Here is a 14,764-nt window from a genome sequence, read left to right as displayed (position 1 = left end):
GCAATTAACCTGGGAAAGAGGAAGAATCCCATCAGCATTGAGCTTGCTCAAATTATTCAAGGCCTTATACACTTCAATCAGATCACCTCGCAGGAGCCTAATCTCTAGATGTAATATGCAAAACTTAAATTTTTCTTTGTAAGAGCAACCCTTTGTTCCCTTCACTAATCTTGTTGCACTTCTCTGTACTTGTTTGAGCAGCTCTATAGCCTTCCTAAAATGAGGCCTCCTGACCTGTATACATTACTCAAGGTGTGGCCAACCATTGCCTTATACTAGGGGATAATCACTCCTTATCCCTGCTAGAAAAATTCCTGTATATCACTGACAAGACACCATGAGCTATTCTTACAGACTGTCTGCACTGCTCAAAAAACTTTATATCTGACTGCACAATTACCCCTCCTATAGAGAATAGGACCGGAGGGTCCTATTCTCTACCACCCCGAGTGTAGTACTACATAGTTAATATATTACTCTGGGATTAGTACTACTCATGTGCAGTACTTTAAATTTGTCAATGTTACACTTCAATTAGCACTACTCAGCCCATCTGCTCAACTTTTCTAGATCCTGTTGCGGTAGCGTACTGTCATTAGAGTCATTAACAACCCTGCTATCTCTGTATCATCTGCAAACTTAGACATTAAGTCTGATATGTTTGTTGTTTGTTTTGTTATTTGGTTTTTAGGAGCATTAGCAACTAAGGCCATATTGCTCCAGGATATGCAGTGGTCATTCCCTGACCTTTCCGCATCCTCCATATTTGGTGGTGACAGGCTCGAACCCAGGTCTAATCACGAAGTGTGTGCTACGCACTGCTGCTCCTTCCCACCTGGCTACGGAGGTGCCAAGTCTGATATACCTTCATCAATATCATTAATAAATATAGAAAACAACAATGGACCCAATACTGAACCCTGGGGGACTCCATTAATAACATTAGTCTACAAAGAGCAGTGTCCATTGATTATCACTGTCTTTTCCCACTCAACCATCTCCTTATCCATAGCAGCAATTTTCCCCCAATGCTACACTGCTCCAATTTGTACAGTAGTCTTCCATGTGCAACAGTATCAAAAGCCATCCTAAGATCCATGTATAAGATATCAAAATTATTCTTGGATCCAGTTCCTTTGTGACTGCATCATAGTATCCAATCAAATTGGTCAGAAAAGACTTCCCCTTAACAAACCCATACTGTGGCTGAACTATAATTAAAGTCTTGTCTAGATGATCCTGCGGTGCTTCTTTGACCAGTGTCTCCATTAATTTCCACAGATCAGAAGTTAAACTAACAGGTCTGTAATTACTTTTGTCACCCTTTGCTCCTCCTTTCGGAATGGGGTCACATATGCATATCCTCAGTCAATGGGTACCTCCTCTGAGTCCAAAGAAGCTCTCATAATTATGGCTAAGGGTTTGCTTACTTCCTTTGCTGCCTCCTTTAATATAACTCGATAGATCCCATCCACCCCAGGTGCCTTTCTTATGTTTATCTTCAACAGTTTCTGCTCCACTTTGCTCTCAGTTATTACAAAATCATTTAGCTCACTGCCAGAGTTTAATACACCTCTGGCATTCCTCTCCCTGAATAACTCCTCATGTGTAAATGCAAAATATTCATTCAGTTTGCTAGCTACCTGAGCAGGATCATCAACAGTTGAACCATCGATATCAAGTGGACCAATCTGATTCATCCCCTTCCTTCTAGAGTTTACATCAGTAAAGAACTCTTTGCTGTTTTTCTTTGCAAAAGATTTCTTGTAATCTGCCTTTGCCTGCCTAACCTCCTTTGTGACTTGATTACAGACCAGCTTATATCTACCATAGACTTCTGTGTCACCTGTTCATTTATATGTATCCCATGAATTTTTCTTCTGCCACATGTCTCATTAGTTATTTGAATGTTCTTATTGATTATGCTGGTAGATAATGGCAGCATAAGTTGACTGTGGTTTTCAATCAATTATAAAAGCCAAGTAAAGAACAAATGCACCAAATTAAACAAGGACTTACAAATAAATACAACACTAATAATTTTAAATCAAAAGTTACAAAAAAACAATAATTTTAAATCAATAAATAAAGTTCCAATTAGTGGCTCCCAAAAAATCGTCTAGTCCAGTAGCCGCTATGACCATGCACCTGAAAATGCAGAGGTATTACTCTACACACTATGCAACACATGGATAGTATTACCAAAGGGCACCCTGCGACACCTTACAGAGTTATGGGCTGCATTATGGACAAAAGGTTGCCCCATAAGATATTAGGTAGGTGTTGCTAATGAAAGACAAGTGAGAGAGAGAGAGTGTGTAAAATTAATTATGGATCTTCAATCGTATGCCCTAATATGGAAATGCTGTAACTGATTATTTTCATTATGACTTTCCAATTATTCCTGTACCTAATTTGCATCCATGCCCATATCAGGATGGCAAATGAGACTTACAAACTTCTCTGTAGTGGAATTCACCAGGAAAGAAACTGATGGTGTGATCAGAAAAATTAAAAACTACAAATGTCCTGAGCTTGACATGGTGGAGGGTGAAATGATTAAGAAGCTATGGTCTCTACAGCCACTGCAGAAACTCTATAATACCTGTTGAGAGAAAAGAAATGTGAACATAGTGTGCCTCCTTAAAAACCTGGTTTGCTGGTTGCCCACAACTAACTCTTAGAGATCGATTGCTCTCCTGCTGGTGTGGAGCAAATGCCAGAGAGATAAATAGTTAGCAAGTTCATTCCCAAATCAATTCAGTTTTAAAATACAGGCTGGCCTCGATTAACACAATTAATTCATCCCGCGAGCGCATCGCACAAAACGGAAATGCGTTAATCGAATATAATAATCAATAGGAAAAATTATAATTGGTCCTTGACCTTCTGGAATGTCCATAAAGAATTTTAAAAATACCTTTTAAATAACTTTTTAACTGTATACAATGTAAAAGATAATGAAAATAATTATGGAATTAAATGTTTATTGCATAAAACAGCAGTTCCCAAACTGTGCGCCGCGGAATATTTTAAATTTTCGAGGGAAACAGCGATACTCAACATTTGTCGGACACCACTCGAACTACTAGCTTGAGGTAGTTCACAGTTTCAGCATTTCTTATTAAGTTGTTTGGACCTAACTACTAAATGGAACTTTTAGGTATTTCTTTTGGTTTGGGTGCGCCTTGAAAAAATTACTGACACTAAGGGCACCGTGAACCGAGAAAGTTTGGGAACCTCTGACATAAAATACACAATGAAGAAACGACTTTTGCGGAAATATTTTAAAAGTGTTGACTTTCTCTTTTCATCAATCAATTTCCGATAGCCAACAACAATCTTCTCTGGGCCCTGGCAAAATAAATATTGCAGAGAACCTCAAACCTTTTGTTTGAGGTTCTATGCATTACGAAAGATTTCATCTAATTCTTTTACCGTTATCTCCTTCGTGGTACGTTTTCATCTGGCTCATTTAAAAATTTGAATTTTTATGCAAGTGTGCATTGACTTTATTAGCAGGAGATAAACATGTCTTCTTCCGATGGTTGATGGAACACACCGAGGCGGGCAGCAGGCAAACGTTTGTTTATCGACCGTACGACTAGCGGTAAGCTTAATGTGCGATTGAAATCTTTTTCAACTATCGCATAAAAAAAAAAAAAAAAGATCGCGTTAATTGGAAATTTGCATCGTGTAAATTGAAAAGTGGTATAATTTTTCAAATAGCGTTAACTGAAAATCGCGTTATGTGAGGCCTGGCTGTACAGAACTGTATCAAGACTTCTCACAGTAGAAAATTCAAAGCCCAACTATGTTGTATATCTTTGTAGACTCCTAGGGAGTGCCAGATGCCCTACATGTTGGACTGTTCCTTGGAGATCCACCAATGTATGAAGAACTATTCTGAATGTAGTTATCACTCTTATGAGACACTGAATGTCTCATAAGAGTGATAACTACATTATCTGTCCAGATTGCCAATAATCAGACTCAATGGTATGGTATTTATCAAAAACTATAGAACATATCAAAAACCTAACAATCTTATTTAATGATCACTAAGCTCTCTTCCTGCCTACATCAAACAAGTCAAAGAAAATGTCAAAAACTCTACATTTATGATTATCAGAATCAACTATAGAGATGGCTTTAGGAGGCATACCTTATCATCTTGTGCATAATGATGTCTTCTTCCCAATTGTTTCCTTATGATGTTGCTGTGTGATTTTATTAAGTGGACAAGATGCATATCAAGAGGCAACTCCTGTATATTCAGTGACTCACGTTGTTAGACTTCACCTGTGTTTGTCATATTACTTCATCTGCACTTCAGGTCCTCACTGGGAAGATTCCTTCCCCCACACCCAAGATCTCACATGGCCTTCCTAGGACTCTTCCACTCCGTAAAGAAAAACACCATGTCTGAAATACTGTATTTTCCAGACGAAAGGTGCACCCATGTTTTAGAAGAGAAATTTTTGGTAAAAATATTTTATTGCATATATTTATAACCCAAATTCACGAACACATACAAAACTAGAAGCCATTTTAAAACAAAGCTTTTACAAATTGTACAACACCAATAACGCATTGTCGCTATTGCCACGCTCATCAATGAGAAAACCATTTGGAATTCTGACTATGCTTTCTTTGGTCTTCGAAAAAGTACCGTTTCACCTGAAGGAGAAGACTATTGTTATTTATTCTCAGTGGATACCACCACCCAGATGGCACCTTCTTCTCCTTCAGGTGAAGCGTTACTTATTCGAAGTAGTGCAATGTCATGGCAACTCGTCGTGAAGGTATTCACAATATAAGATGTAACTTAAGCGATGCCGCTATTGCAAATTTGCTAATCTATAATTAGCTGTGTATAAATGATGCATTTTCACAAAAATACACATAATCTAATCTCTTTCGCAACTTGAGGCTTAAGCCCTTAATGCATTAGAGTCTTAACTTATATCATACACCATCAGGCATCTCTCATATTGTGGAAATATACTTTACAACTGTTTTGTCATCATTACATCACTTGGGTACCTACCCACCCACTGAAGAAGGGTCAAATAGCCCTGAAACGGCACCAGGGGGAGCCTGATGATGTCCGGAGTTTCCAAGAATAGGTAACAGCCTTCTCCACTGGGGAAGCGTTGCCTATTCGAGGAGTTTATGAGTTTTTGAGTGGTGTGAGTTGAAGGAGTTACTGTCCTTTTCATTCTTCTACACTGTTTCTTTTCCTCTTCCACTCCTACTATTACTTTCCCTCTACCTTTTTGCTTTTCTAAGTCTAATAGAGACAAGTGGATAGTCGAGTTATTATCCCACACATACAAAATAGCCCTGAAACGGTGCCGTCTGAGTAATGGTATCCACTGAGAATAAGTAACAATAGTCTTCTTCTTCAGGTGAAGCGTTACTTATTCGAAGTAGTGCAATGTCATGGCAACTCGTCGTGAAGGTATTCACAATATGAGATGTAACTTAAATGATGCTGCTATTGCAAATTTGCTAATCTATAATTAGCTGTGTATAAATGATGCATTTGCACTAAAATACACATAGTCTAATCTCTTTCGCAGCTTGAGGCTTAAGCCCTTAATGCATTAGAGTTTCAGCTATACCTACACTTTTTTATGAAAATATTAATAAAATTGGTTTTATCTGATTACCAGTGCATTCAATCAACTATACTTCTGATTAAAATGAATATGCTTAATATCAAGTTGACTACTGCAATAATGTAGCTGCTAAAAAGCTAAGAAATGCAACTGTCACCTGGATTTGTTCTACAAAATGCTCCAAATTAAAAATTAGTAGCAACTAGATATGTAATGATCTATGCACCACAATCGCTCTAAACTAAACTAAAGAAATGAAAACAAGATAGATTTTTGCTGGCAACATTACAAAATTATTTTAGGTTATTAACAAATTTTTCTCTGTATGTAGAAACCTGATATGAGCCATATATAAGGCAACCCTGTACTTTTTCACTTTGGAAACATCTGAAATTCCTTGACTTATACTTGACTATTTAGATCATAATTTTTTTTCCAAGTTTACAAACATTACTGGTTATAATTAAATTATAATTTTTCATTTAAATGGATTGTGAATTGGTATGCGAGAAGAAAAATAAATAGCATTTATCATATTTTAAAAAAAAATAAAAAAAATAGAAGTAAAAGAAAATCTGGTATTCAAGGTTAGGAAGCACAAAATTACTACATCATGTCTAAGTTACTACAGAAAGAGAGGTGTAGCTAAGTTTTTGGCACCCATGGCAAATTCATGGCTACACACCTTTTTTCAATAATTGGTAAAATCGTAATAATAATATTAAGTACAGTCAGACCTCTGTTTAACGAACTTCATTATAGTGAATTTTTCTAATTAGCGATGATGCTTTTTTTTTTAATTCCCTTTGGTAATTATATTTAAAATAGTTTCTACAGAACAAAGAAAATTTTCCATATAACAAATGGATTACAAGAGAGTTAACTGGGTATGCATTGTTTGCACCTCTGGTTGTTATTGTTTGTAGTTTTGTGGTGCAAAAGCTATTTCGGCTATATTGCATCTGCAAGAAATTTAGGCAAGAGTGCTGTTGCTAAGCACAAATTAAGAGCTAAAGAGATTACCATCTGCAACTTAGTGGTATCCATAAAACCTATCCAAGTACCTGTCCCACATACCGACAAGTCGAGCTGGTCAATTACTTTCTATGTATCCATAGCCAGTGGGCAGATCAAGACATATTCCACATTTGGACAATAAGCTCTGGTCAAGCTTCCACTGTAAACACCCTGTTTACAGTGGAAAAAACCATTCTCTCCTAAATCTCCAGATTTAGGAGAGAATGGTTTTTCTTTACCCCGAAAAGTGGTCATCTGTTGTTTGCAGAAGTGAATCATCCATACTTTGCCATAAATTTCCCCTATTTCTGTTTACATTTCATCACAGCAGTTGAATATCCAAGTGACTATGACATTTTGGACAGTTCTGAGAAAAAAAAAAAAAAAAATTAAATTTAAGAACTAGTGACAATATCGATTACAAGAGAAATAAAATGAGAGCAACGAAAATATTAAACCGAAAATTAGAGTGAAAATTAATTTTCACCCTGCCCTCTGTCCTCATTCTGATGTGGCATCATCTAGGGGGTGCCATTTCATCATCTGGCCTCTGGTGTCAAAATAGCTTGGCACGGAACTGATTTGGCCTGTCAGTGGCACCCTTGGCACCTGCCCCAAAGCCAAGGTTCCTATAATACTGCACAGAAATCAATTTTTTTGCTAAAATATCTGTTCCAATCAATTTCCAAGGGAAATTTAATAACAATTACAAAATTCAAAAGAAGAAAACTACTAAGCCCCAGAACTAGTCCTCATAACTTTTGATCTTACTTGGCTATAGCTTCCACGACGGTGGAATAATATGCTTCATCCCGCTAAAAAAATAAATAAATAAAATAAAATCAATTAGGAAAAACCTTTTTTATGATTGTAAAAATCAATAATAATGAGAATAGGTAACTATAATATTATGCTGAAATATTTACGGTAAAATATCTTTCCTATATCCTCTATTTAGACATTCAAAGAGAAATTCAGAATTATAATACAGCTAAAGCGATATAGCCAAAGAAATTATAAGGTGTGCATCGGTATAATGCAATGGTCATAATTAAGATCAGGGCAAAAACCTCAAACTATAAAAGCTACAGAAATTCATCATACGTCACGCATTGCCTCTTTCTGTAAGTAGAGAGTCTACTCAAAGAGCATGTGCTACTGCACTCCTGCTCCTGACCACTTGGCTACAGAGGCTGATTTTATACTTGCAGTTATGTACAGAAAAATGACGTGTAATGCAATGATCTTAATTCTCTGAGCAGAACAAACATTTCTTTTGTAACAATTTTCAAATAGATGGCCGTGCCAAAAGCTTTCAGAATTAGTTGTAGAAAATTATGTTAGAAAAAGCAAGTTTATATAAAATTGGCCAAAAAATAAAAATAAACTTCCCACATCACCTGTCATCTCCTTTAATAATTAGTATGGTTTCTCCTTGAATTTTATTCAAACTACCCACCCAAAAAAAAAAAAAAAAAAAAAAACCCATAGAAGTCTGTTCCAACAGTCATTTACTAGTAGGAAGAATGGTGCAGGTTAGATGTACTTTGTGCACATCTAACATGCAACCATTCTTCCTCAACTTGAATTTATGCCTCTTCATGAGTGTAGTTTGAGCAAGCGGAAGGATGCCATCAGCATTGAGCTTAATTAATCTATTCAAAGCTTTAAAAACATCTCAATCAGATCTCCTTGTAGGTGCCTAGCCTATAGACACTGCTATTTTCAGAACTAAAGCTTTTCTTGGTAAGAGCACTCTTTTGTTCTCATCACTAATCTAGATGCTCTTTACACCCATTCCAGTACATCTACATCCTTTCTAAAATGATGGTTCCACACCACTATGCAGTAGTACTACCTTGCATTTGTCAATGTTAATTAAACTTAAATTGCCACTCCTCTGCCTATATTCTTCAACTGCCCATATGATTAATTTTTCTAGCTCTTGTTGCAGTTGTTTTTTTTTTTAACCCCGAATACTTTCATATCATCTGCAAACAGGCATTAAGCCTGATATGCCTGCATCAATATTAATTAATATAGGAAACAACAATAGGCCAAGCACTGAATCCCAGGAACTCTACTAATAACATTAGTCCTAGAAGAGCAATGCCCACTGATAATCACTATCTTCTCCCATTCAATAATCCCTTTATCCATAGCAGTAACTTCGCCCTCCCTTTTTTATCATATGATGTGAGCAATACACGAAGAAACCAGTTTTTTCCTGCTTCCTTTGTGTATCGTGGCCGTGAAGTCCAACCGGAGAGTACGGCACCATAGTAATATCCAAGCCCGAGGTGGGATTCAAACCCACGACCTTTGGGTTGCCAGGCAGGCACTTGGCCCACCCGGGTAGCCCGGTTGGCAACTTTCCCTTAATGCCACACTACTCCAATCTGTACAGCAGCGTGTATCAGAGGCTTTACTGAAATCTAAGTATATATCAAAATTTTCACCCCATTCCCCGCCTTAGTTCTTTTTAATGCTTCTTCCAACCTAAATTTAACCACCATCTACCAAAAAAATTTAATTTAGATTTATACAAGGCGAGTACCATTTTCTAAGCATTTGCTATTCATTTTTTAGTCAGATTTATCACGGTATTATAAGGCTACTATAATTTCATTAATATCAAAATTATTATTTTTTGCATCCAGTTGCTTTGTTACTGTGTCACAGCATCCATCAGACTGGTCAAATAAGATTACTCCTTAACAAATCTATGCTGTGATTGAAGTATAACTGTACCCCTGTCTAGGTCGGCATTGATTAATTTTTTTTTTTTTTTTTTTTGCAGTTTTTTTTAATGACCCACCATGCAAATTTTTTAGCCATACAATTTTTTTTTTTTTTTTTTTTTTTTTTTTTTGCAATTATGAGGGAGAAACAGAGCCAGGACAAAATTGTGGTTTTGAGTATCTGGCTCAGGTGCAAGGAGTGCAAAAATTGTTTGTTTGTTTGTTATTTGGTTTTTAGGAGCATTAGCAACTAAGGCCATATTGCTCCGTGAATATGCGGTGGTCACTCCCTGACCTTTCCGCATCCTCCGTATTTGGTGGTGACGGGCTCGAACCCCGGTCTAATCAAGAAGCGTGTGCTATGCACTGCTGCTCCTTCCCACCTGGCTACGGAGGCGCCTAGTGCAAAAATTAAGATTCTTGTAAGAATTAAATGGTGTACGTTGATATTAGTACTAGTAGTATTAGTAACGGCCGCATGGTGCAAGAAAGCCTATGGCTTATGCTGCACCAGCCAAAAAAACGAACAAAACAATGATAAAAAAATAATAATAATAAATAACTAAATAATAATAATTAATAAAAAAAAAAAAAGAAAAGAAAATTAAACCTATCATCCCTTACCCGAAAGTACTATCCAGATGACCTTTGAATTTCCCCAAACTGTCGGCCTCTACCACCCATGAAGGCAACTTATTCCAGTAATTTATAACTCGCTGGCTAAAATAAAACTTCCTGCAGTCCAATCTAAACATTTCCCCCCCCCCCCGTAACTTGAATTTATGTCCCCTAGTTCTAGCATAATTTATAATCTTGAAAATTTTGTCCTCATTCATTTTACTGATGCCTCTCAGAGCCTTAAACACCTCAATCAAGTCTCCTCTAAGGTGCCTAGTTTCCAAACTCTGCAACCCACATTTTCGAAGTCTTTCTTCATAAGGATGCCCTTTTGCCGATCTCACCAGCCGTGTTACCCTTCTTTGCACCCTTTCAAGAAGCTCGATGTCTTTCTTTAGGTGCGGTCTCCATACTTGAACACAGTGTTCCAAGTGTGGTCTAACATAAGCCTTATATAATGGGATTATCACGTCCCTATCTCTATTTGCAAAAGTTCGATAGATCATCGATAGGACACCATGGGCCTTCCTTACAACCTGTTTACAATGCTCAGAGAATTTCATGTCTGACCGTATCGTAACACCCAAGTCCCTTTCCTCCAGTACTGGGTTTAGTTGAACTCCACCAAGTGAATAAGTTTTTTTGGGATTACTGTTTCCCAAGTGTAATACCTTACACTTTGTTGGATTAAAGCACAGCTGCTATTTTTCTGACCATTCCTGAAGTCTATCTAGGTCTCTCTGAAGAAGCTCAGCTTGACAGTGATCATTAACTACTCTACCAATTTTAACATCATCTGCAAATTTAGACATCACGCCCTCTATCCCTTCATCAATGTCGTTTATGAAAATTAAAAACAACAGTGGTCCTAATACTGATCCTTGGGGAACCCCACTTCTTACATCAACCCAATCTGAGGAATAGCCATTTATCACAACCCTCTGCCTCCTGCCCTGAAGCCATCCTTCTATCCATCTAAGGATTTTCCCAGTGATTCCAACCTGTTCCAGCTTATAAAGAAGCTCATGTGGAACTGAGTCAAAAGCTTTGCTGAAATCTAAATAAACAATGTCGAAATTATTCCCTAAATTCAGCTCGTGAGTGACCCTTTCGAAATAGCGAACCAGATTTGTTAAACATGATTTTCCCTTTACAAAACCATGCTGAGTATCCTTCAGAATTTCAATTCGATCCAAATGATCCTGAATTCCACCCTTGATCATTGCCTCCATGATTTTCCCTACTACTGAAGTCAGACTGACAGGTCGATAATTTCCAACTTCACTTTTAGAGCCACCCTTATATATGTTAAGATTAGTTAGGAAGAAGAGAGGTGTACATCCAAAAAGCTGTCTGGACGAGCCTTGGGCATAGAAATCCCTCCTCCCCACTCAGAGAATATGTTAAAGGTGAAGAAACTTTTATAAGAAATTTAAAAAATTTCAGCTATCTAAAATAGTACTAATTTTACATTATGGAATGAAAATTATTATAATAGATTGCTATCAGTGAAACTGATAATAAATCTCTCATAAAAAGGAAATATAATTAGAAGCATCCCTTTCATTAGCAGCATTTGAAATATTTGGATCTTACCATGATTCTATGCCTGTTTCTTATTGGGATAAAGGCATGCATGGAAAATTTTTTTTTTTTTAAATATATATTACAAAAAGATCAGTCTCCACAATGGGATATAGCTTGGAATCACTTTGATAACTGCCATCTGTAGCAAATGGAAGATTATGTTCTATGACAAAAGGTGCAAATAAACATTTGACACATGACATCACTGGCACTATGAAATGCTATATCTATTTTTGCATTTCTTTCTATACGCTGCACTGTTCTTATGCTTATTTGTTTGCAAATTCTAATTACATCCTGTTCCCTACTACTTGAAATTAAAAAAATCACATCTATATATATATATATATATATTAGAGTAATACAAAAATAATTGTGTTTATCTTTTTCAGATTTTACATTACATGGAAAATCTTGAATATATGTTTTCTGAAATTTTACATCATATTTCTTTAGCATCTTACTAAAAAACACTGGTAATTAACTCTGCACTACACAAGCACACTGCAAAACAATCACATATTACAGAGGAAAATGCTGGTAATTAATTCTGCACTACACAAGTATACAGCAAAACAACACTATTATTACACGTTTCTATTTTGCAATTAGACTAGCAGAGCTGTTGGCCAATTTGTTAATAAAAATAAGCAAAAATTTGCAACTTTTTTTAAAAAATTCAAATTTCAGTATGATTTTACTATTTTGTTGCAAAAATATGTTACAAAGGTGAGATGGTTAGGGACAAATCGAGTAAAAATAATAGTCTTTCTGAATTCAAAGAGCTGGCAGTTATGGAAGTTCACTAAGGAGCCCATCTCTTTTTGTGGGTAATCTGGATGAGACCGGGAAACATCACTTTGTTCCCAAGAGCACTGTGGACTAACTTTCTCTAATCAAGAAATTTTAGTCCATAAATTGCATGTAAAAATTAAAGAGAAGAGGAAGGGAAATTTGGATCACCTTGTACTGTTTCATTAGGAAAATACAGTTCACAAATTTCATGTTGTAATGGCTGCTATTCATAAAGCTGAACTGATCACCATCTTATTTACCAGATCTGGCCCCAGTGACCTTTGTTTCTTTGATTAGAAGCAATTTGAAGGGAAAAATTTAAAAGTGATAGTGATATGAGGCATCCTGTAAATAATGATTTCATGGTCTTAAGAATTTTTTTTTTTTTTTTGGTTGCAATAAAACTGCTATAGCACCAATGAGAAAATTGCAATGAACCTCAAAAGGATTATGCTGAAAAATAAAAATTGTTTTCATTGTTCTTAATTGCTGCTAAGATGCACATACCTCTCGTATGTGAAACTTATTCTTTTATCAAGTTATATTTATTGCTCATTACTATTATTTTTACATTGCATACTTATTTTGTGTGAAAACTTTGTAGACCTTTTGTTTCCTTTGTATACTTCTTACGTTTGGCTAGTTTATATAGGGTTAGTTTCTGAGTTATAAGAACCTCTAATATTTCTAATAACAATAAAATGAATATTTATTTATATGGCAAAGGTAAAGAAAGCCAACATGAGAATGGCGAGAGACATCAGATAACTTATGCGGAAAATTAGTTCCACTTGAATCCCATGGGAGCTTAACCCCTCCCAAAGTGGAGAGGGTAACATAACCTTTTTTATTTAGAATCACAGTCATATTTAGAAATACATTCATAAAAAAATAAATTTTTTATGAATGTATTTTTATTTTTTTGTTCAATAATATTGCCCTAATGGTGAAAAAAGGTCAGGTTAACTGAATCCCATGAGAGCTTGAACCCCTCCCGAAATGGAGGGGGTAACATAACCATTTTTTTTTTAGAATCATGGGTGGACTAGAACATAATTTTTTTATTAACAAAATATTAATTTTTTTTTACTGTACTTTTATTTTTAAGGCCAGGTTACGAAATCTAACAAAAAATAAAGAAACCTTTATTTTTCTTTATTTGTAACCTTTTCCTTTTTTTGTAACCAAACCTAAATCAACAAATATATTAAAACAGCTCATGAACTCCAAAAATCTGCTTTTAATAATGAGAAAAAAAAACATAATGAAGAATATAAAAATGAACAGAACAAAGATTTTATTAATTTAGTTTTCATCAAAAAATCAACCAATGTTTTATTTTCCTTACGAATTTCTTCCATCTTTAAAAGATTCATCGCTACTATTACCTGTTTACCGTTCATTGCAAAACTATTATGCACTGTTTTTTACTCATAAATACACATTATGATGCCAACCAATGACTACACAGTAGCTTGTCATCTGTTGCACCCACCACCAATCATTTCATTGCTTGCCACGCCCACATGTCAATCAATATAATCTTCCCGATTTCAGCTCAAGACCAATATCACCTACCGTCTGTTTACCGAGCAAGCAGCACTAGAGTCTGGTGTCGGGAAACTAATTTTCCGCATAAGTTATCCGACTTTCTCATCGTTCTTGTGTTGGATTTCTTTACCTTAACCAACTTTCCTCCTTCCTATTTTGTAAACAGTGTGCAATTACCTTGGGTTTGGAATTAAGAAAATTTATGACTTTCATTTACTTCAGGGATATCAATTTTAGATTCTCATCTTTCTTTTTAACCATTGGGTTTGACAGCTGAAATGAAACTTCACTCCTATATCCTTCACAAATGTCAGCTATCTAGCACTAATGTGATTCATTTTGTTTTTTAATTTCTAGCTGGTCTCAGCCTATGAAGCTTTGTTCATGTAGAGGTTACCATATTATTGATGCAGTGCATGCAAGCCCAAGGAAGCTTGAAGCATTACATTAATAATATGGTCATAATTTCTAGATGAATGTCTATGACCTCTCTTAAGGATCATTAATCAGATATAAATTAGATACAAAGAACCTCTGTAATATAAAATTGAAGAATAAAATTTTATAATATCAACTACTATATAATTATAATAAATTTTAAGATTTAAAAATGAATGCTTATTGTTATTCTACTTATGTTCACCACAAAAGAACAAACAAAATAAAATCTCCAATCTAAATAAATTTAATATAAACAAACTGAAAGGAAACCAAGCAGCAATGAAGTGAACAAAAGATACACGAAATTACCTTAGGTCCTATAATGATAAGCCATTCATTATTATGGGTTTGGTGCCACGCTAGACAGAATATAAAGTGAAAAGAAAGAGT

General features: G+C 35.6%; 1 protein-coding gene across 3 annotated transcripts in view; it reads right to left on the bottom strand.

The window, feature by feature from the left end:
* The window catches only part of LOC150074889 (glycosyltransferase 1 domain-containing protein 1-like), a 199,693-nt gene that overhangs the window by 95,845 nt on the left and 89,084 nt on the right, over positions 1 to 14,764 (bottom strand). For all 3 annotated transcript variants that reach the window (XM_090389414.1, XM_090389415.1, XM_090389416.1), the window contains 2 exons: positions 14,684 to 14,733; positions 7,413 to 7,456 (listed from right to left, as the gene is read on the bottom strand). In XM_090389414.1, coding sequence (XP_090245540.1) covers positions 7,413 to 7,456; positions 14,684 to 14,733 — 94 coding nt within the window. The remainder of the gene's footprint in view (positions 1 to 7,412; positions 7,457 to 14,683; positions 14,734 to 14,764) is intronic.

Source organism: Mastigoproctus giganteus, unplaced genomic scaffold (assembly GCF_048544385.1).
Source record: "Mastigoproctus giganteus isolate SK-2022 unplaced genomic scaffold, ASM4854438v1 scaffold_16, whole genome shotgun sequence".
NCBI lineage: Eukaryota > Metazoa > Arthropoda > Arachnida > Uropygi > Thelyphonidae > Mastigoproctus > Mastigoproctus giganteus.
Note: the sequence above shows the minus strand (reverse complement) of the source record. Positions and strands in the feature narration are given on the sequence as shown.